Here is a 24430-nt window from a genome sequence, read left to right as displayed (position 1 = left end):
GAACACTACCACCAATGAAACTTCAGACCACCCAAGCCTTTATAGTAGTGAGGTATCGAACATCGAAATGGTGTATACACTATGTATATGATATGTTTCTTTATTAATATAGCATTACCATGTATATGATATGTTTCTTTACTAATGCATCATTACCATGTATATGATATGTTTTTACTACTACATCATTACCATGTATATGATATGTTTTTTACTACTACATCATTATCATGCATATTATATGTTTATTTACTATTACATCATTACCATGTATATGATATGTTTATTTACTATTACATCATTACCATGTATATGATATGTTTCTTTACTAATGCATCATTACTATCTGTATACGTCTCTATACTAATACATCATTACCGTGTATATGTTTCTTTACTAATACATCATTACCATGTATATGTCTTTATACTAATACATCATTACCATGTATATGATATGTTTTTTACTACTACATCATTATCATGTATATGATATGTTTCTTTATTAATGCATCATTACCATGTATATGATGTTTCTTTACTAATACATCATTACCATGTATATGATATGTTTTTACTACTACATCATTATCATGTATATGATATGTTTCTTTATTAATACATCATTACCATGTGTATGTTTCTTTACTAATACATCATTACCATGTATATGATGTTTCTTTACTAATGCATCATCACCATGTATATAATGTTTCTTTACTAATATATCATTATCATGTATATGTGTTTCTTTAATAATAGAGCTTTACTATCTATATATAATAGCATGTTCATTTACTAATATCGTAACACCCCTTCCCCCAGTGACTCAGCTGTAAGTCTGTAGATAAAAATTGGGTTTCGATAGCCAAGGTAGGCAGAACACAATTAGCTCACTGTGTAGTTTTGCGCTTAACAACAACCACCTAACATAGTGTTACCATACATACATAATGATGAACCTTCTCGGATTTTATAAGTAAACGAAATAGACCTAAGAATTTTTTACGTAATTGCGGATTTCATCGGACTTTATAAGTAAAAAATAACTAAATAACTTTCTTTCTTAATTCTGGATTTTGTAAATAAACAGATATATTTATTTAAGAGCTTTTTTCTTAATGGTGAATTTTCTCAGATTTTATAAACAAACAACATTTTTCTAGATTTTATAAGTAAACAGGAAATACTACACTTTCATATTTTTCTTTTCTTGAGATATAAAACTTGTTGTTTCCAGGATGTACAGATAGGTAACTATTATACCTTGACATATGATCATATTTAGATTAGGTTAATTCAGTAAAAAAAATGTTTCTGAATGTCATGCTAAGCGAAATTTATCAACTTTATAATTTTTTACCGATTTTAAAGCATTAATGTTATGCATTTACAGATGAAGACGATTTATATTTTGGTGAATTTCAAAGTGTACAAATTGTCGTTAAGCGAGGAATATTTTCTCCAGTTAAAACTAAACCACTTTCTAAATTTTACCAGTAGAAGAAATAATACAAGTAATTACTTTGATTGGATATGAAAGTTAATGTTGTGCACATTTTGAGTTGTACACCAATGCTACAAACCGTGCAGTCACTAATCAATCACACACTGATGTCACCGTATCAAGCACTTTATTGCAATGGTTCATTAGTTGTAATAAAAAGCAAGTAGATAGAGCGAACTTCTGGCAAAATGTAAGTTACTTTTACATCTACACACTGGAAGGAAATTACATCATGCAAAGAAGTAAAACTGTCTTTGTTCATCAGATGTATTCGAGTCCTCTTCAGCTAAAGAAACAAAAGATAAACTAATCCTGGACGGTCACTTCGTTGCTGTACTAGAACTATGATCATCTGGCGCTTGAAACATTCATAGAAAGTTTTTTATACTACAAAGAAAAAATGGATTTTTCTACGGAAACATTATCAATATTAGACAATGCAAGGAAAAATAACTTAGGCTAAAAACTGGTCGATCATTTGGATGAATCTTCTTCCATTTGCTGTGTTTGGAATGAGCTTTCTAAGCACCATCATGTTTCTTTCCATTATGCATAGTTAAGTCTGTCTAGTTGAGGGTAGTTTACCTGCCTCACGCTTATCTGACTTTTATGAAGAAATTTTCACCTTCTGTACAATATATGTTCTTCATATAATAAAGTAGTCCAACTGTTGGTTAAAGTAACCGTGATCCATTCAAATCAATGTTGAAAATCCACTTTTATTTATTAACACATGGAGAATAAGAGCACTTACTGGCCAGAGAATGGCTTTGGTAGATGTTCTGTTCCTTCAATGTTAACTTCACTCACCCTGAAACGTAGGCAGCATCTTGCACTTTGGAGAAGAAACTGAAAAAGTCCACGAGTTAACTTTGCATTACTCTTAAAGGAATTCTAGATGGATTTCTCTGTCAGGAAGAGGAAAATGTTACAAGGATGGAGTTAGATATAACGACCAGGAACTCCAGATTTGGTATTCTGTTAAACCAGAACCAGCAGATGGAGATAAAATGGTTTGTTAAATCAGAACCAGCGGATCAAGATCTTGTGTGCTGTTATATCAGATCTACTTGTTCTGATGTAACAAGAAACCAGATCTTGATCTGCTGGTTCTCATCTAACAGGACACCAAATCTTCGTTTGTTGGTTCTTAAATAAATTCTAAATAGATTTCTTTATTAAACAGAGGACAATATTATAAATGTGGAGTTACATATAATACCACAACTCAAGATTTGATGTCCTGTTGGATTAGAACCAGCAGATGATCTGGCGATATTCTGTTATATCAGAAGATGAGAAGTGGAATTCTGAAAATGGAGAATAACACTATACATCTAAACATTAACGTTTTGGGCTAGAAATATCTTAGATATCTTTAAATTCATTTACATACGTTTTGATACACTTCACTCACACAAATTAATGAGATTTTTAAAGTTTGTTCTTAATGGCTCGTCTGTGAACGAAGGGAAAGCTTGTTTGGTCCTATTTACAGGGAAGTACTCGTTGTTTTCATAAAACAAGAAGGTTGGCATTTTTGCAAAATCAGAAAATCTCGCCTTGCTATTTCATTGGCTGGATTGTCCATTGAGAAGAGCAAGTACAAACGACGAGTAGAAGCAGGTTATTCACGGTGGCTAGCTGACTCAGAGTTGAAGATTTCATCACATCAATGTAGTTTCAGTCGAAAAACTGGAAATTCAAGTTACGGAACACAGATGTCTTCATAGAAAACTTAAAATTAAAACTCGAAATCGTTTTGTTGATATTATTCTGTTAAAAGATTATATTCTACAAAAAACTATTATTTGATATTTTATCAGAATACCAAGTAGTGTAACGTCCAGAGTGAATAATATATAATTAAAAGTAAATTATATGTCAATAATAAAATATGTTACGAGTCATGTAAATAAGTAGTACTAAAGCTAAGAGTAAAACAAGTAGCAAGAAGACCTACCTTGTTTCAAACAGAGAAGTATGTTTCTCTGGTTCGAATTACTAAACGGAAAGGCATTGGTGTTCGTTGTTAGCTATTATGCAAAGTAAACGTAACAAACAGTGAATCAGGGAAGATGTTTGTTTTGAATTTCGCGCAAAGCTACACGAGGGCTATCTGCGCTAGCCGTCCCTAATTTAGCAGTGTAAGACTAGAGGGAAGGCAACTAGTCATTACCACCCACCGCCAGCTCTTTTATCAACGAATAGTGGGATTGACCGTCACATTATAACGCCCCCACGGCTGAAAGGGCGAGCATGTTTGGTGTGACAGGGATTCAAATCCGCGACCCGTAGATTGCGAGTCGAGCGCCCTAACCACCTGGCCATGCCGGGCCGTCAGGGAAGAACTGGAGGATTGCATATTTTCCACCCAAAACTGGTGTAACCTATCTCTTATATCCCTTTACTACAAGAGACTACGAATTAAACAATATATTTATCTTCTTTGTCATATCTCTTTCCTGTAAAACTGCTAGTTTTTTCTCAGAATAAAGTGTGAAATACTGAGATGGTGATGTACCATTTATAACAAAATAACACGTGTAAAACAGGTATCTTTATGTTCCCAGATATCAAGATGATATGTGAAATACAGGTGTTTCATTGGTATGAGAATGACATATGATGAAACGCAATGTTGAAGATTTATATTTTGGATATTGTTGTTAGACTCATAGCTGTGCAATGAGCTACTTGCCATGTACTAACCATAAATATCGAACCCAGAATTTTAGGGTTGTCACGCCTCTATCTTACCGCCGAGTTATCGGGAACCAACAATCTCGAAGACGTAAAACAAAATTTATCCTAAACAATAACGTTCTTAGGCTTAGATATAAACTATCCAAATGAGCTACAATCGATCCATATGTAATTCAAAAGTAGTAACTGAAAACAAATGTTTATATCCAAAACAAACGGATCAGATATATTAAGGTCTTGAGGGACAATTATAAAATATGTTATAATGAAACTGTTTTGTTGTACTTTTTGAAGAAAGTTGTTGTTATCGTCGATAAGTGATAGAAATGCATGGACTTTGTATTAAAATATTATACAAATTATCTTATTAAAATGGATACATTTTGGAAGTTAAATTGTCATGCTCTGACAAGCAGTTTAATCGGCCTACATTTTACTAATAAAGTTCGTTTAAGAATATCTTGTGATGCTTACGCCATCTCGGAGCATCATTTTAAACTATGCCCGATCTCTAAACTATTATTTGAAAACAAAAAAATGTTTGTGTCTGTGTTATAACTTGCGAATCGCTGGATCCTCCGGAGAATGACAATATTAGTCTATTAACAAAGAGGTAATATCAAAATTAGCCCCTTTTCAAAATCCATGAGATGGACTACTGCCGTTAGCGAAAGATAATATGAGCTAAAATAATCAATGAAGTACTCTGAACTAACTTATATTTGAGTACAGTAACATTTAAGCATTTTGAGCTTCTGAAAATTGTAAATATTTATTTGTTTATACAAGTTTCTGCAAAATGTACTAAGGTCAAGTTTTTGTTGTTTCACGCTAACAATTCGTCTAGACTTTCTTGTAGTGAGTACAATGTTTTGTATTAAAAATTGAGAAGATGAAATTGCGATGCTAGAAGCTGTCTCTGTCTTCATTTTTTAAATACAAAATCCACCTACAGGTGTATTAAACAGCTTGATTGTTTATTTATTTTTTGCTTGTATAGAATGTTAACCTACACAAGGGTTATCTGCGTATAGCAGTCCCTAATCTGCAGAGGAAAGCAGTTGGTAAACTACACACACACCACCAATTCTTGAGTTACTCTTGTTTGTCTGAATAGTTCCTCCATAATGAATTATGATTTTATCGACAAAAGGTTCAAACTGGAAGCAGCGTTTCCTGTAATGTAGGAATCAGTGATCTTAAACCACCAAGTTTTGGCTAACCCTAATAGACTGTATCGGAAGCAATTAGCAAAAATGAGTTAAAGTTCTTTTTCTATCAAGTCAAAAATATGGGAAAAAAACAGCATTTCATATAATTTAACTGTAAATATTTTGGAAAAATAAATAAACAGCAGTTCACGAAACTTGTTTGACTTTGCCAGATCAATATCTCACGGCAAATCTAATAAATATGCCTTCTCAGGATACTACTGACACCTAGCGGTGGATTCTAAATCCTGGGATTTTATCGATCGCGCGAGCAGAGCATGCAGCAGCTTCCCTTATTGGATGCGCTGTTGTAGCAAGTTAAAATAGTACAAAATTGCTAGAAAAATGACGTGGTAAAATTCATACAGTAATTAATTTAAAAATAAAAACAAAATATAAAAATTAGAATAACGAAGTGTCAAATTAAAATATATGGTCATCAAAACAAACAAAGATATCTTAATGTTTAACCATGTCATTTATTTCTATTTTTTCACCCAGGGGGCCAGCGTTAAGTTCACAGACTTACAACGCTAAAAATCCGAAGTTCGATTCCCTGTGGTGAATAGAATGTAGATAGACAATAATATAGATCTGAGTAAAAAAGAGCAACACAAACAACAATATGTTTCCAGTTTAGGCTTAATACATTTTTATGTCGATCAACAAGAATACCCGAACTGTAACATGTGAAACGAAGAAAAATGTTTTTTCCAAGATGTACCAGCCACTAACTCAGTCGTATACCAACACTGACTAGATGAGTATAGATTAAAAAATAAAAGCCATTTTAATTCGCTTATACGATCACTTAAGTCAAGTTATTTATTAATAGGTAACTAATTTTCTAATTAGTTCCTTAGCTTCTGCCATCTTCAGAGGAGTATGGTGGTAATGGCTTGTATTATAAACTGGCTTGACAGAAAAACTAGTGTGTTGAAACAACTAAATATTTCAGTGTTTAACAGGCAGGTTTAATGTTATCAGTTAGATGGACTTCTCCTGTCTTTCTTTTTCTCTGTTTGGTTCATATCCTATTATTTTAGCAATAGTCCAGTTTCGTGTATGATCTTCTCTCGTATGATAGGCTATTGCAGACAGATTGATATTACTTGTTTTGTATGTCTATTAGATTCTAGCATTTGTTGATCTTTATTTTTGTTTATCTGTTATATAGGGCTGCCATGACCTGATGGTTAGGGCTCTCGACTTGCAGACTAATTGTTGGTTAGTTACACTTTTTGTTGGTAAAAAAGTAACGCAAGAGGTGGCGGAGGGTGGTACTGACTAACTACCTTCCCTCTAGTCTACCACTTCTGAGTTAGGGGCGGCCAGCACAGATATCCCTCAAGTGGCTTTGAGCGAACTTCCAAAAACAAACAAATAAACTCCAATATATTATAGTCCATATTCACAAGGAGGTAAATGGGTTCACATTAACAAAGGGCGTTATGAATGGGTCCACATTCACAAATAACGTCGTAAGTGGATTCACATTCACAAGGTACGTTGTAAATGGGTTCACATTAACAAAGGGCGTTATGAATGGATCCACATTCACAAATAACGTCGTAAGTGGATTCACGTTCACAAGGTACGTTATAAATGGGCTTACATTCACAAAGAGCTTTGGAGATGGGTCTACATTCACAAAGGCCGTTGTAGATGGGTCCACATCCATAAGAAACATTGTAAATTGTTCCAAGTTCACAAGTTACGTTATAAACTGGCCCACATTCGCTGTAAGTGGGTCCACGTTCATAAGGTATGTTGTAAGTGGGTCCATGTTCACAAGGGATGCTATAAATGGGTCCACATTCACAAGGGATGCTGTAACTGGGTCCATATTCACAATGAGGTTTTTGTTCTTGAATGCTACTTTAAGTTTTCGTTATGTACGTACTGTGATCGTATTGTGAATTAGTAATTACTGTGAAGGTATTATTAAAAAAAGAATAGAAATATATAAATGAATGAATATAAATAAAATGAAATTAGTTACTAACTAACCAGTTGGACTTAGATAATCGCATAAGTACTAACACATAACAACGATAAATATGCGATCACCACAACCTGACCGAAGTACCGAACTAAAAGTCACGTGTTGAGTGTTTAAGTTTCATATGTCACGTCGTGTAAAATAACATTATAATTTGTCAAGTTCTAATATACATTCTAATAAACGTCTGTTAAAATCTACAGTGAACGGGGATTAAATCACTAACTAATAAAAAAGTACGTTAGATCAACATGTTGTATACAGTTACATTACATACTGCGTTACAGGAAAAATGTAGTGTCCCTTATAATTCCTGCGAAACGACTAATAAAACCTTGACCTATTCTGTACAGACATGTTATATACGTTACGTAGGTTACACTAGTTTGTTATAACCTTGACCTATTCCGTACAGACATGTTATAAACGTTACGCAGGTTACACTAGTTTGTTATAGCCTTGACCTATTCCGTACAGACATGTTATAAACGTTACGCGGGTTACACTAGTTTGTTATAACCTTGACCTATTCCGTACAGACATGTTATATACGTTACGTAGGTTACACTAGTTTGTTATATCATTTTTACGCCCTCCGCAGTGGCTCAGAGGTAAATCTGTCAAAATTCGGGTTTCGATACTTGTAGTGGGCAGAGCATATATATCTACTGTGTAGTTTTGTGCTTAACAAGAACCAAAACAAATAAACTATTCTTATTTAGATTATTGTAGTTTCATGTTTCTATTTTTACGTGAAGTAATTGTATATGTACTGATTCCGTAAAATACCATCCACTAGTTGGTTTTACTTCAGATTTACTGTCAATATATTGTTTGGAAAACGTTTTAATGCTATAAAACCACGTGAAGAGAAGTTTCATTTTTATGTTATGTAACAGACAGCACCACACTATGGTACAATCCGTTTTTATGTTATGTAAGAGACAGTACCACACTATGGTATAATCCATTTTCATGTTATGTCACAAACAGCATCACACTATGGTACAATCCGTTTTCATGTTATGTCACAGACAGCACCACACTATGGTACAATCCGTTTTTATGTCATGTAAGAGACAGCACCACACTATGGTACAATCCGTTTTCATGTTATGTCACAGACAGTACCACACTATGGTACAATCCGTTTTTATGTTATGTAACAGACAGCACCACACTATGGTACAATCCGTTTTCATGTTATGTAACAGACAGCACCACACTATGGTACAATCCGTTTTCATGTTATGTAACAGACAGCACCACACTATGGTACAATCCGTTTTTATGTTATGTAAGAGACAGGACCACACTATGGAACAATCCGTTTTCATGTTATGTCACAGACAGCATCACACTATGGTACAATCCGTTTTCATGTTATGTAACAGACAGCATCACATTATGGTACAATCCATTTTTATGTTATGTAACAGACAGCATCACACTATGGTACAATCCGTTTTTATGTTATGTAACAAACAGTATCACACTATGGTACAATCCGTTTTCATATTATCTAAGAGACAGCATCAAGTAATGCAACATCACATAAGAGTTATACTTTTACTGAAACTAAGGTAGCAACATATGAAGTTTGTGATATATTCTAAAACTAATCTAACATCACATGAACAGTGATGACTTTACTGAAACTAAAGTAGCAACATATAAACTTTGAGGCATGTTCTAAATCTAATGAGGTATGATAAAAGTAGGATCTAACGTCACTAGTTCAAGTAAATGAATTCATTTCATTACACTTTCTTCTTAACACGTGAATAATATCAGATCTATAACACAGGCCTTCAGCGTGAGATCAGTAACGCAAGCGTTATGTTAATGTGAAATCTGTAACACAGGAATGTAGTACGGAATCTGTAACTCAAACGTTTAGCGTTCAATCTGGCACAAACATTATTTTAGTGTTAGATCTATAACACAAGCATTGAATGTTAGATGAATAACATAAGCATTATTTTACCACCAAATACATAATACAACATTTAATGTGAACTCTGTAATACAAGCATTTAATGATTTAGTTTTAGATTTGTAATGTATGCATTACTTTAGTGTGAATTTTTCAGTGTAATTATTGCTAGTTTAAAACTTCTGAATTAGCATTTTATATTAATATTTAAACATATGTTCTTTTCTATTTTTTCAAGTGTTTCAAAGAAAATGATAATGATAATAATAATCTACCCTTTCCCATCTTTCGTTGTCATAGTAACACAGCTTACGGGGCTTGAAACCACATCTTTCGTTGTTATAGGAACTCAATACATAAAACATAAAGATTCATCTATCGTTGTCAAGGTAACCAAGTATATAGTGCCTCAAGGTCCGAACTATGAAAGCAATGTTGATTTAGATAGGCAAGAATTCATGAAAGGAGAACAAGTACAATTTATGTTGTATTTTTAGTTCTTGTTTAATAAAAATGATAAATGTTTTCACTCAGTTGTAAAAATTGAGAACGCGCTCAATATAGAATGAATATCGCATCAGCAAACCTTCCGAACATCAACTTACAGCTTTGGTTAAACGGTCAATACATATTTAAAGTTAAATTAACCACTTAGAAAGTAAGAACACTCACAATATTATTGTTCTTCAAAACCAATTAGGCAGATTATCAGCCAGGTATTGGTGATTTACACTTATACATCTCACATCAGCCAGGTATTGACTGTTTACACTTATACATCTCACAACATCAGCAAGCTATTGACTGTTTACACTTATACATCTCACAACATCAGCCAGTTATTGACTGTTTACACTTGTACATATTCAAACATCAGATAGCTATTGACTGTTTACATTTGTACATCTTAAAACATCACCTAGCTATTGACTGTTTACACTTGTACATCTTCAAACATCAGCCAGTTATTGACTGTTTATACTTATACATTCCACAACATCAGCCAGTTATTAACTGTTTACACTTGTACATCTTCAAACATCAGCCAGCTATTGACTGTTTACACTTGCACATCTTAAAACGAATCGTTAGAAGACACACGCATAAATTTGCAGAGTTGCATTGTTGCTTCAGACATAGTTTTGTTAGCACTGTTTCCACATATATAGCTGTGTTAAAATTGCTACCACTTAAATAGTTGTGTTAACATTGATACCACAGATATAACTTTGTTAACACTTCTGTCACAGACGTAGCTGTGTTAAAATCGTTACCACAGAAATAGCTGTGTTAAAATTGCTACCACAGATATAGCTGCGTTAACAATTCTGCTACACACACACACAGCTGTGTTAACATTGCTACACATCGCCAAGTGAACCACCGTGTACATACTAGTGTCAGAACAATACTGTGTATATAAAGGTACGTACAGTTTAACCGTTTGTATGCTCTTACTATAAGCTACGGTCGTAAGAAGCTCCCATGTTTTCTCATACTGAACTAAAGTTACAGAACTTCCAAATTAAAGTCATACTTGCCCAAACAAGTACAATCCGATGTTTATTTCCTAAATTAATCTAAACAGGCAGATTCCAAAAAAAAAATTACTTTAATTTGTTTTCGATATTCGTACTTATTATAAAATCAAAATTGGTATGTCACGACCTTCGTGAGTCACGGCCACAGAAAGGCAGAATCACGGTAAGTTATTTTCTCAATTAAATGTTTGATTTGTTCAAGCGGTGGTCAGTTCACAATGATATTATTCCCAAGGGGATGAGCCATGGTGATATCACTTCTAGAAGGATTCCGAAACTTTGTACCAAGAAATCCACATAGCTAGTCAACGAATTCGTTTACCATTACGTATAAGTCTTGGTTTGTTTATTGTTTACCACAAAGAATTGAGCCTCGAATTTTAGCGTTGCAATAACACCTGACTCTTCAGTGTATCCTTCTAGCGATCTCCTGGTGTTATAAAGAAGGCGTGTGTGTTTTACTGCAAGACAAGAAACGAAATATTATTCAGTGATTAGTGGATAATTGATTCCTATGTTAGGCTTCCCATGTCTATCCAAATGTATCACTGAATAACATAAAAGTCGTTAGATACTTTCCTGGATAGTATGATTGGTTATCACAGATAAAGGAATATCTATAATAAAGAAACCATATTTACGTCACTGAGTTTTCCTCTTAATACCAGAGACGTGTTTTGAAGATATCTATTTAGAAAATATAAAGTACAAAACTATCGATTTTTTAATGAATAAAGTTTGAGTTAAATCTAAACGGACTGTCTCTAACTAATATATTTTAAATCAAATAGATTATAAACGTTGTACCAAAGCTGCATTATGACTTCGAAAGAGATTCGTTATGAAGCAACAGATTACAAATACTGTACCAAGATGGTTAAGTCTAAGCTGCATTATAAATTGAAAAAGAGATTCGTTACGAAGCAACGGATCACGAACACTGTATCATTGAACATTAGAAATGCAAAATACAGTTTAATTCGTAAAAGAATCTCCATTTTAGAAGCATGCCAGGCAAAACTAACGCCATCGTCAAGTTAAAAATTTTCCATTAGGTTGTTCAGGCAGGCCAAAGTTCTGCACGCGTTGCTGCAATGAATCAATACCATCTGTCGGTAACTTTTCTCTCATATTTTATTTTTTAATCAGCCAAGTTATCTTTTTAGGCTTTTTTTATCAGCTAAATTATTTGTTCAGCCTTTTTCTTATGAGCCAAATCATTTGTTCAGCCTTTTTCTTATGAGCCAAATTATTCGTTCAGCCTTTTCCTTATCAACTAAACCATTAGTTCAATCTTTTTCTTATGAGCCAAATCATTTGTTCAGCCTTTTTCTTATGAGCCAAATTATTCATTCAGCCTTTCCCTTATCAACTAAACCATTAGTTCAGCCTTTTTCTTTTGAATCAAATTATTTGTTCAGACTTTTTCTTATGAGCCAAATTATTTGTTCAACCTTTTCCTTATCAACTAAACCATTAGTTCAGCCTTTTTCTTTTGAATCAAATTATTTGTTCAGCCTTTTTCTTATGAGCCAAATTATTTGTTCAGCCTTTTCTTTTTCAGCCAAATTATTTGTTCAGCCTTTTTCTTTTCAGCTAAATTCTTTGTTCAGCCTTTTTCTTATGACCCAAATTATTTGTTTAGCCTTTTCTTTTTCAGCTAAATTATTTGTTCAACCTTTTTGTTGATTTATGTTTCAGCCTTTTTTAATAAGTATTATCTCCTCAAGTTTTAACAATCAAATTATCCTTTCAATCTCTTTTGTAAGCAGATAAATTAAATTATGATAACATATTCAATATCCACCCTCTTAAAGAAACACTGTAGTTTTAACATAGAAACTTCCAGCCAAATAAACTGCAATATCAATGAATATGCCAGAGAGAATCCTTATTTACTGATAATAAACGGGTCAGTCTGAAAATGACTGTATACTATGGAAATGTGCCAACTGTTAAGTGTGTTAATTGACTGCCAGAGACGCCAAACTCATGACATCACAACAGCGTCACCAGATTAGCACAACACCTACAAAAAATACATCGAAAGAAATATTTTTGTTGTTCTACGTGTGACTTAATTACTGTTGCTGCCAAAAACAAAACAAATGAAGGTTTCTAACAACGTACAGGGAAGAATCTAACGTTTTTAGTGAAAAATGAAAAATCTTCGATTTTCTTTTGTAGATACGAGTTCGTCATAATAGACAAGAAAATTTGTATAAGAAATATAAACCCGAGAAAAGACAGTTCTAATACAGAGCTAAGAGTGTCCTATCAATTGTTTACTATGTACAACAAAGACTTAACAGAAGGTTTCCTGTTAAACACTAATCATATTTTATCCACTGTTTGATATGAACAACAAATACTTAGTAGAACGTTTTCTTTAAAAGTACAGTCTAACACTAAACATATCCTATGCTTAGCAGAATGTTTTCCTGCTAAAATACTGTCTAACGCTAACAATATCGTAGCCATTGTTTACTGTGCATAACAAAAACTTAATACAAAGTTTTCCTCTTAAAGTGGAGATATAACAAACATCAACAATGTAGTTAAAGTGGAGCTATAACAAACATCAACATTAGTTGTTAAGGTGGAAATATAACAAACATCAACAATAGTAGTTAACGTGGAGCTATAACAAACATCAACAATAGTAGTTAACGTGAAGCTATAACAAACATCAACAATAGATGTTAAGGTAGGACTATAACAAACATCAACAATAGCAGTTAATGTGGAGCACTGCTTTTTCTCTTGTTTCTTACATCTTCACGTCAGCTGCTGCTATTGTTGCTGTTTCTTACAGTTCCACGATACCTGCTTTTATTTGTATTTCATATATTTCCACCTTAGCTGCTGTTTTGTTATTACTTACACATACACCTCAGTTGCTATTGTTTCTCTTTCTTAAATCTCCACCTTATCTACCATTATTGACATTTCTCACAGCCCCAAGTTAACTGCTGTGTTTCCTCTTTGTTATAGCTCCACGTTAACTGCTATTGTTGATGTTTGTTATAGCTCCACGTTAACTGCTATTGTTGATGTTTGTTATAAACGCGGAGATGTAATAAACAGCAAAAATAGCAGCAGCTAACGCGGAGATGTAAGAAACAGCAACAATAGCAGCAGCTGACGTAAAGATGTAAGAAACAGCAACAGTAGCAGCAGCTAACGTGGAGATGTAAGAAACAGCAACAATAGCAGCAGTTAACATGGAGATGTAAGAATAATAAATTAACACACAAGATCATCTTTTCTCGGGACATTGCACTGATATAAGTAGAGGTTTCACAGATGCTATTGTTTGTTTCTTAGCACAAAGCTACACGATGGTTTCCTGCTCTCTGTCCACCGCCAGTAATCAAACCGCCAAAGTTTAGTATTGTAAATCCGTGAACTAACCGCTGGGACCACAGCCACAGCTTGTATGACTTCATTCCCCCTTGCTGACTTTCAGAGCTGGTTGAGGTTTGTTTTTTGGTGGTACTAACCACGTGCTGTTAGTTAGTCATTAACAAAGGATGACACAAAACACAACTAGGGCCACACGTTCACTTACTATCACACCTGCGCAACATACAAACTATCATAGTAAGAAAAAAACGTTGAAAATTCGAATACATTTATATATGTTCCTTCTATAATGAAGCGCTTAGAGACACCTGAATAACATGGGTTGAGTTGCTACAGGGTAGGTCATGTACTAACACCATTACCCATAATCCCCAGTACTGGAACACTATCAATAATATGGGTTGAGTTGCAGTATGGTGGGTCATGTATTAACACCATTCCCCATGCCTTTACTGTCAAATAATCCACAGTAGGCTGCATACTGCAAAGTCTGTTATTCAAGTCCATTTCAATCTATTAGTGAAGACTGAAGTGAAGCTTAATACAGCAAATAGTGTGGTCAATGAAGAAACTTACAAATATATCTCCACACGTGAATAACCACCAGATTTAGACACTTACAAACATCTCTCCACATGTGAATAACCACCAGATTTAGACACTTACAAACATCTTACCACATGTGAAGAATCCCCAGATTTAGACACTTACAAACGTATCTCCACACGTGAATAACCAGATTTAGACACTTCCAATCATATCTCCACACGTGAATAACCACCAGATTTAGACACTTACAAACATCTTACCACATGTGAATAAGCACCAAACTGGAACAATTACAAACATCTCTCCCCATGTGAAGAAGTACCAAATTTAGACACAAACATCTTCCCACATGTGAAGAACTACCAAATTGGGACACTTACAAACATCTTACCACATGTGAATAAGCACCAAACAGGAAAAGTTACAGACCTCTCTCCACATGTGAAGGACCACCAAACTGGACACTTGCAGACTTCTCTCTCTATATGTGAATAATCTGGGAATCTAAAAGCATTTCCGTGTCTGTGTAATTCGTGAAAAAGGAATGCTTTCTTAAATATAAGAGAAGCAGCATTTCTTTGCAAAATTCTAATTATCAAGTGTTAAGATGTATTGAATTTCTGTTTCAGGAAGAAATCATTGTTTCTATTTTTGTTCATATACACATGTGCGTTACGACTCATAAACTTTTGAGTTTCAGAACTTCCATTTGATATACCTTTCTTTTACAAAGTCACGTTTTGTTGTAACTTACATACCTTCTTAAGAATTACATTTCGAATTCATTGGTAAACCTTTGTGAAAGAAATGTTTTGAAAATGTAAAATCAAGTAGTTGTGAATATTTGGTAAGGCTTGAATTATTGTACTATGTGAGAGGCAAAACTCAATGCATCACCATATGTTAATATGGCGAGAGTAGTATCGTCGTATGTTTGGACGTTATGAGAGGTTGTAAAAATTGTAGATATCAGTATACGTTTGTTTGGACGTTGTGTTGACTTTGGCTCAAAACACGTTTTAGTGCAAACAGCCAGTTCCATGAAGCCACACTTGAAATATACCGGTGATTGTAATACTAATAGATAAGGTGTTTATCTTTCTCAGGCATGGGCAAAACACAAGAAAATAAAAAATTTCAGTGACCTTATCTTTCAAACTCTCAACAAATTTTCAAATCTGTACTCTAGAGCTATTAACTCTGTTATAGTTTCAACAAAAGTGTGTTAAACAATGTATTGACAATACAGTTGGTGTATTGAAACTATTCAACGATAATGTGTTGACCATACAGCCGGTGAAATGGAACTACTTAACAATGTTGACAATACATCTGTATAATTGAAATTATTAAACAACAGTGTGTTGACAATACAGCTAGTGTAGTGGAATTACTCAACAACAGTGTGTTGACAATACAGCTGATGAATTGAAATTATTCAACAACAGTGTGTTGACAATACAGCTAGTGTAGTGGAATTACTCAATAACAGTGTGTTGACAATACAGCCGGTGAAATGGAACTACCTAACAATAGTATGTTGACAATACAGCTTATGTAATTCCACTACACTATCTGTATTGTCAACACACTGTTGTTGAATAATTTCAATTCAACAACAGTGTGTTGACAATACAGCTGGTGTAGTGGAACTGTTCAACAACAGTGTATTGACAATACAGCTGGTGTAGTAAAACTACTCAACAACAGTGTTTTGACAATACAGCTGGTGGAACTACAAATTCAAAGTTATTTCTGCCACAACGAGAAGTTTGAAAGTTACATACATTATGTTACTTTTTGCTATATTGTGTGTCACTATGCTATTCTATAGTACTTACACAATGATACTTTATGCTACATTTTGTGTCATTGTTTTACTTTATACTACTCTTGTTATGAAACTTTATATTTTATAATATTATATTTCATTACGCTACTTTTTCGTTACATCATGTGACACTAGTAGATTGTCCAACGATAGGACTTTCCGTAATATCACACTAAAATAATATATAGCTTAACATATTTGTTGATGTCATAAAAGTTTGATCTAAATTCAAAATTAAATTTTACACCTCTCTCACTCATGTTGTTCCCTGGTATATGTTACAGACGAATTTTTTTAAGTATTTTTTTAATGCTTACCTTTTTGTGGACCTTAGGTGCACAGCCTATATTGTGGGTAAACAAAAAAACAACTTATATTTTCTTAATACAAGAAACAATGAAAGGATACGAAATAAGTTCCACTTCTACTCCATTGTCACACATCAGTTTCTGTGCCAAGTGCACTGATATTGTTAATTGGCTGAGGTTTGGGGTTAGGCTTTTTGTCCAAAACATCCATTGTTCGCATTGCCCCTTCTTCAAGTTCCATGATGTCCGAGTCGGACTCACTCGGAGATTCCTGCAAAGGCTTAAGCCCCACTGTTCCTGGCAAATAAGGACAAGCCGTCACGTGATTAAAGTTTTGTGATTGCATCTCTTCCTGATCGGTTTCTCGGTGGTAGAAGTAGTTGAAATTAGAAACTATCACTGGAACCGGAAGCGCTATTGTTAGCACGCCTGCGATAGCACATAATGAGCCCACAATCTTACCCCACACTCCCACGGGACGCATGTCTCCGTACCCCACAGTTGTCATGGTTACAACAGCCCACCAGAAGGCGTCTGGAATGGACTTGAAGTAGGACCTTTCGGAGTCGACCTCGGCATAGTAAACAGTGCTAGAGAAAAGAATTACACCAATGAAGAGGAAGAATATGAGTAAACCCAGTTCTCTCATACTGGCTTTTAGTGTCCGGCCCAGAATCTGCAGGCCTTTGGAATGCCTGGAGAGCTTGAAAATTCTGAAGACTCGCACCAAACGGATGACCCTTAAGATAGCCAACGACATGGCTTGATTATTACTGCCCCTCTCGTTGCCAAATGTAGGGGACCTGGGATTTTTTCCTGCCATCACTGTCCCTAGGGTAATAAAGTACGGGATAATAGCTACAAGGTCAATAGAGTTCATCACGTCCTTGAAAAAGTCCAGCTTATTAGGGCATGCCAGGAATCGCACCAATAATTCGAAGGTAAACCACACTATACAACAGGTTTCTATGAGAAAGAAGGGATCGGTCAGTTTTGGTACTTCATCCTCAACGACCCTCAGCACTCCACTAGTCGAGTTAAAGACCTTGTAATGTTTGAAGTTCGGCAAAGTTTCTAAACAAAATATGACGATGGATAGGAGGATAATGACGACAGAGATGATGGCGATGACGCGTGCGCCCTGTGAGCTCTCTGGGTATTCGAATAGAAGCCACATCTTCTGCTGCAGTTCGTGAGATGGAAGCGGCTTCTCTTCTTCTTTGATAAATCCTTCGTCTTCCCGGAACTTATTGAACGCCCCCTCGCCCAGTTCATAGAATTTAATTTCCTCTGCAAATACGTCTAGAGGGACGTTAACTGGTCGCCGAAGTCTTCCACCGCTTTGGTAGTAATAGAGAATGGCGTCAAAACTTGGCCGATTTCGGTCGAAGAAGTACTCGTTCCGGAGTGGATCAAAGTAACGAATACGACGAGTAGGGTCACCTAACAGTGTGTCCGGAAACTGGTTCAGTGTCCGTAGCTGGGTCTCGAAACGCAGGCCGCTGACATTAACCACAACCCGCTCGCAGTAGTCGTGATCATGAGGTATAGGCTCGAAGTTGCCGCTACAGTTGAGCTGACCGAAACCTAGACGTCCCAGCAGGCCTTCTCCGTCAGTGCAGTGATCTTCACCCGTAAGCTTCGGTAGGGACCTGGAGGAGGACGGGAGAAAAGAAGATTTACGTTGGTAATTATATAAGTTGCCGTTACCGGCTTCTTGACTACTCATCTCTGATTTGCTAGAAGACGGCCGTCGGTAGCCCGGGTCGGTCTGCCGCGGCCGCAACACGGGAGTTATATACCATTTATCGCATAACCGCAGGCGTGAAATTTTGGTAAAATTGATAAGAATTTTGACGCCTGTCCGGACGTAGCCCACTACACCTTCCAGTATGATATATCTTTATTAGCCACTGCCGAAATGGCTCTAGTGTCAGAGTCTGAGAGAAGTCGCGAGAGACCACTTGGACTTGTCTTCATGCAATGGTTGCCCGGCTACAGCACGCGACACGAACGCCATCACAAGCTGTGACGTCATCCCCGTGCTCTTCTGGAAAATGAGAAATGCAGCTTGTGAAGCGCAAACCGGCCAACTTGGCTAAATCGATTGAGGCTGGTCTGCATCACTACAGGCAGCGAGGTCACATTCTGTTTGCCCTGGAATTCATCTTCACAACCTTCTTTCATAAACAGCAACAGTAAAGCTGTTCTTAGAAAAATAAAGTGATAGTTATCGCAATGTTTATACAAACGATCTAACTTGCGATTTCTTATATTAAAAAAAATTATTTGCTTCACATTAGACTGTTTCCACGACAACAGCGACCTGAAACAAATTAAGCATCACCTAGCTTAGAGTTACTCCAAACATCATCTATTCAAGACATCACTGACTACCTGAAACAGATTACAGATCATCTAGATTAGAGTTACTCCAAACGTAATCTATTTAAGACATCACTGACTACCTGAAACAGATTACAGATCATCTAGATTAGAGTTACTCCAAACATAATATATTCAAGACATCACTGACTACCTGAAACAGATTACAGATCATCTAGATTAGAGTTACTCTATATATAATCTATTCAAGACATCACTGACTACCTGAAACAGATTACAGATCATCTAGGTTAGATGTACTCCAAACATCATCTATTCAAGACATCACTGATTACCTGAAACAGATTACAGATCATCTAGATTAGAGTTACTCCAAACATCATCTATTCAAGACATCACTGACTACCTGAAACAGATTAAACATCATCTAGATTAGAGTTACTCCAAACATCATGTATTCAAGACATCACTGATTACCTGAAACAGATTACAGATAATCTAGATTAGAGTTACTCCAAACATCATCTATTCAAGACATCACTGACTACCTGAAACAGATTAAAAATCATCTAAATTAGAGTTACTCCAAACATCATCTATTCAAGACAGCACTGACTACCTGAAACAGATTAAACATCATCTAGATTAGAGTTACTCCAAACATCATCTATTCAAGATATCACTGACTACCTGAGACAGATTGTACATTATATCTATTCTTAGCTCACATCTCCCTCCAAATATCTTCTTTATTATATTACCTCTCCCTTCATATCCCTACAATGTTTGTTCTATCACTACATATCTATACCTTCATTCATAATTTTCTATGTTTATAAAACGCCACAAGGGTTATGTTAAATGATAAAAATTAGCTTTTTTTCACTCTAACACAATCGTTTGGTTCTTACCAATTCGGAATGAGTTAATTCATTGGACAAGTAATTGATGATAATCTAATAGTGTGCTAAGCAGATTTTAAACAAATATACAGACCATATCAACGTTGGTGTCAAGCAAGCTGGACTAAATAAAGCTAGTTATCGTTTGGTAAATCTTTATTTCAAGAGAGTCTGTCGAATGATAAGGCTTTAGATTCGTGATCTGCTTACGTCATGAAACTAAACTAAACTAACACTATGCAACTAAGAATCATATTGTTCTAACACCGTACAACTAAATGATGTTCTAACACTTGCAACTAATGTTCTGAAACAATGCAACTAAGAAGGAAATTGTTTTAACACTAAGGAGCATAATAATTAATCCTGATGTGGCATGGCCTGGTGGTTAGGGCAATCTAAGGTCGCGAGTTCGAATCCCATCCAGCCGTGGGGGTGTTATAACATGACGGTTAATCCCATTATTCATTGGTGAATTGTAGCCCAAGAGCTGGCGGTAGATGATGTTGACTGGCTGACTTCTCTCTGGTCTACCACTTCAAAAGTAGGGACGGCTAGTGCAGGTAATCATATTTCGAAATAGAGCGAAGCGATTCTCTACAGTAGAAATATTTGTTGTTATAAACTACCTATAATGAAGACGATTTTATCCTCAGAAGATTTTATTTAAAGAAAACATTTCATGCCCCACCTCATACACAAAAAAAAAAGTTTTCTTCCGTTATTATTGAGTTTGTCGTTACTTTTTCTAAACATGACTAATCAGGTAACATATTTCATGTCAAGTTGCACTAACAGATGGCAGCACAAAATCCACAATAAAGACACCTAGGTCTAGAGGAACAATCGATAATTCTAAAGAGCATATTGAATTGTTTGAGTGGTAACTTAGGAAAAGTGGACATATATCTATGTCTTAATGTCTTCATCCTAATATAACTATTTACGAAACAATGTGTTAATGCTATCATAGCAATATAAAAACTCTATAAAATAACAACTTAATGTAATCATCCAAATATAAACACTGTATGAAACGTGTTTTGATACCATCATCTCAATATATACACTGTATGAAACAATACCGTAATAAATCATTCTATTGCATACACTATACGAGACAATGTCTTTGTGTTATCATACTAATATAAACACTGTACTTAACAATGTTTTAATGTTATGGTGACTCATTTTGATAAATACTTATAAAAATATAACCTTCTTTTAATACTAACTCAAAACTTGCCCAAGCTTTGACTGTGATGAATATCTGTAGTAAAGCATTTGAAAACTTAACGTCGCATAAAATTATTGTTTTTAAATCTGTTATTGTTTATTTGTTATTAATACAAAGGTCTTTGATTGTCTTTGTGTGGATATTTTTAGTGCAATGCTACACAGTGGAATCTCTGAAAGGAGCATGGAACCCAGAATTCTTTAAAATCACAAAGCTACTCAATGGACTATCTGTGTTTTGCCAACAGCGAGTATCGAAAACCGATATTTAGTGTTATAATTCCTAAAACTTATGACTGAGCCCTTGGAACGGGAGGAGGCGGACAGTACGGTTGCTGTTATTATTTTAGTGCAAACCTACTTAATTGGCTGAATGCACTTTTTCCGCCAGAGGGAGTCAAATTCGGGTTTTAGCACTGTAAGTCCGTAAACTAACTGCTGACACCCCAGGGGACGTACTTAATGGATTCTTAACCCATGCTAAGATCTATAAAGCTATAAATATTTTAAGTATTCTCTTTTAAGATTAGAAACTTATTTCACTTTGAAACAAATCAAATATATATAATTCTGTGTAAGTTTGCAAACTTAACAATTAGCAGATGATAAATCGACAGAGCTTGTTAATAGCATGTTTATAGTAAGGTTAATTAGAAACTATTTCCACCCTCAGAAAATACGTTTTAACTGAAACACGGATGATAATTAACAACATTACTTTACTAAAACAATCAAAATATATTCCACATCGCTTATTTGTATCACCACGAGATGGCGGGACTTGAGCCCCTTAGATCAGATCTTTTGATAAAAACAGTTAACCTCTGAGAATTCCGTTTCTCTGTTTACATTCACAACGCAAGACATAAACTCATTATATTATCACATTTTCTGTTTAAATTCACATCAAAAGGCATAAACTCATTATCATATTTTCTGTTCGTATTAATAACACCAAGTAAAAACTTAATACTATCACAATTTCTTTTTTTTTTACAAGAATTCACAACACATGTAAACTCATCCATATTATCAAATTTTCCACTCAGATTCACAAAACAAGAAACCCGTGTATTCTATTCTGTTGATGAATGGTCCTGGATAAATACAACCATCAATAGAATAGAATACACAGATAGATAATGGTGCTGGGTTTGATAAGGTAAAACTACCAAACAATATCTTTGGCATTCAAAGTTTAAAATTAACTTGTACTGAAGGTAAAGTAAATCTGTAAAAATAATATCTAGCACGAAGAGTGGAAAGGAAAGAAAACATAGAAGTGGAAGAAGCAACGATGCTGGAGACAAAGAACGGTGGAAATACACGTGCGAAACATACCAAATTACAATAACATATTTATAATAAATTATATTTCAAATCATTCTTATTCCTGTGCTAGCGACGCAAGGAGGGTGTTTCTCATTTTAACCAAAAATAAGTAAAAATGTTATTTTTTTCTAGGCTGGTGATTGTTTGTCGTTTAACTCAAAATGTTTTTCATTTTGTTCCGAAATCTCTAAATGATCGTGGCAGAAGTTTATGTTCATAACGTCAACATCTCTGTAACAAATTCCACGTTCATGAAGATTTAAAACAGAATAAACACATAGAAAAACCTTACAACATTTGTCGACAAGGAATCGTTATCACCCTAAAGTTATACTGTCATAGCCGATTGAATGGGCTTTTATTGGTCATTAGACGTTGTTAGGGGCTACTTATTGGTCACTAGGCGTGATTAGGGAGTATTAATGAAGTTTTCTGTATATTTTAGGGACAGGGAGTCGATGACAGCGCATGAAGCAAATAATTATTTTCTTTTGCTTTTTGAGTTACTGTACGTGTAGGTGGGACAGCTGCCCCCCCCCAGGGCACATAAAACACATAAAAGTCCACGTGTAACATACACAATATTCACACCTTTGAGACCCAGGGGCTCGTGTTGCAACATGGCTAGTGCGACAAACTTATATTTGATCATGTTTCTTTAGAGGAGTAGAACTACGTAAGGTGCTGACACCATTTTGATGTGTGTTTGTTACATTATAGAATTTGTGCAAGAACAAAAATAATTATTCTTATTTAGTTCAGAAGGTGTTACTATTATGAGGATTGCACCAGAGAAAGTAAAATTTGTCTAGACGCATTGGTTTGAGTTACACTAAAATGTAGATGTAATAATGTTTCCATGGTAACCGATAAAGAATGCCCTGCGGGTTTAGAACCTGTGAATTCTGCACGGTGAAAAGTGGCTGATTTTATATTAGAAGAAACGTACACTGAACCGAAATTAGCCAGTTATCTTCTCTGTCTGTTCACTCATCTAGAAGAAAAAATATTGTCAGTCTGAGACGAGCAACTTCCCACTCGAAAGTTAGAATGCTATCTTATAAAACCTCGGTTAAAAACACAAACACTGTTACTGGACGTGACCGTAGATACATTCTGCAGTTAAAAAGCACAAATGTTGGTAACCGTCATCACTGTACTAACATTTGTGGTTAAATAGCACAAATATTGTAAAAAGGGCAAACTAAGCATATGTAAACAAAAGTTTAAATACATCAAAATAAACATAAGGATACATATAGGATACAACCGTTGTAACTCGACGATAAAGTAAGTGAACTATACTCGGATAGTAATAGAGAAAAATAGTTCCGCTTGTCAACTGAAATACTAAAACAATTGAATAGGCTTAAGTGGACTTTTGACAAGAAGAAGAGAGCTATATAGCGTTTATGACACGCCTATGATCTCTGTAGTGTAAAGAATTTATTGTACACACGTTTAACTAGTTCCGAATATATATATATTATTTTGAAAACAAGTGGAGTGAGTGCTGTTCGTTTATTTTTTAATTTATCGCCAACAACTCACAGACACCTACTATAGAAGAATCCTTAGCACAACAACATTAACAAAGTATATATTTATAATGGCTGGAGACGGGTTAAATGGGTAATGAAGAAAAACTTTAATATAAG

At 34.9% G+C, this 24430-nt stretch overlaps 1 protein-coding gene across 2 annotated transcripts in view; it reads right to left on the bottom strand.

Moving 5' to 3' along the window:
- Positions 1 to 1616: 1616 nt before the first annotated feature.
- The window catches only part of LOC106458925 (potassium voltage-gated channel protein Shaker), a 41669-nt gene continuing 18855 nt past the window's right edge, over positions 1617 to 24430 (bottom strand). The window contains exons 1-3 of one of the 2 annotated variants that reach the window (XM_022385302.1): positions 19638 to 20608; positions 17057 to 19353; positions 1617 to 3201 (exon numbers count right to left, since the gene is read on the bottom strand). In XM_022385302.1, coding sequence (XP_022241010.1) covers positions 17084 to 18685 — 1602 coding nt within the window. In that variant the 5' untranslated portion in view covers positions 18686 to 19353; positions 19638 to 20608 and the 3' untranslated portion in view covers positions 1617 to 3201; positions 17057 to 17083. Of the gene's footprint in view, positions 3202 to 17056; positions 19354 to 19637; positions 20609 to 24430 lie in introns of those variants that run through there. The other variant, XM_013918493.2, reaches the window with a different exon arrangement.

This window comes from Limulus polyphemus, unplaced genomic scaffold, assembly GCF_000517525.1.
Source record: "Limulus polyphemus unplaced genomic scaffold, Limulus_polyphemus-2.1.2 Scaffold533, whole genome shotgun sequence".
Lineage (NCBI taxonomy): Eukaryota > Metazoa > Arthropoda > Merostomata > Xiphosura > Limulidae > Limulus > Limulus polyphemus.
Note: the sequence above shows the minus strand (reverse complement) of the source record. Positions and strands in the feature narration are given on the sequence as shown.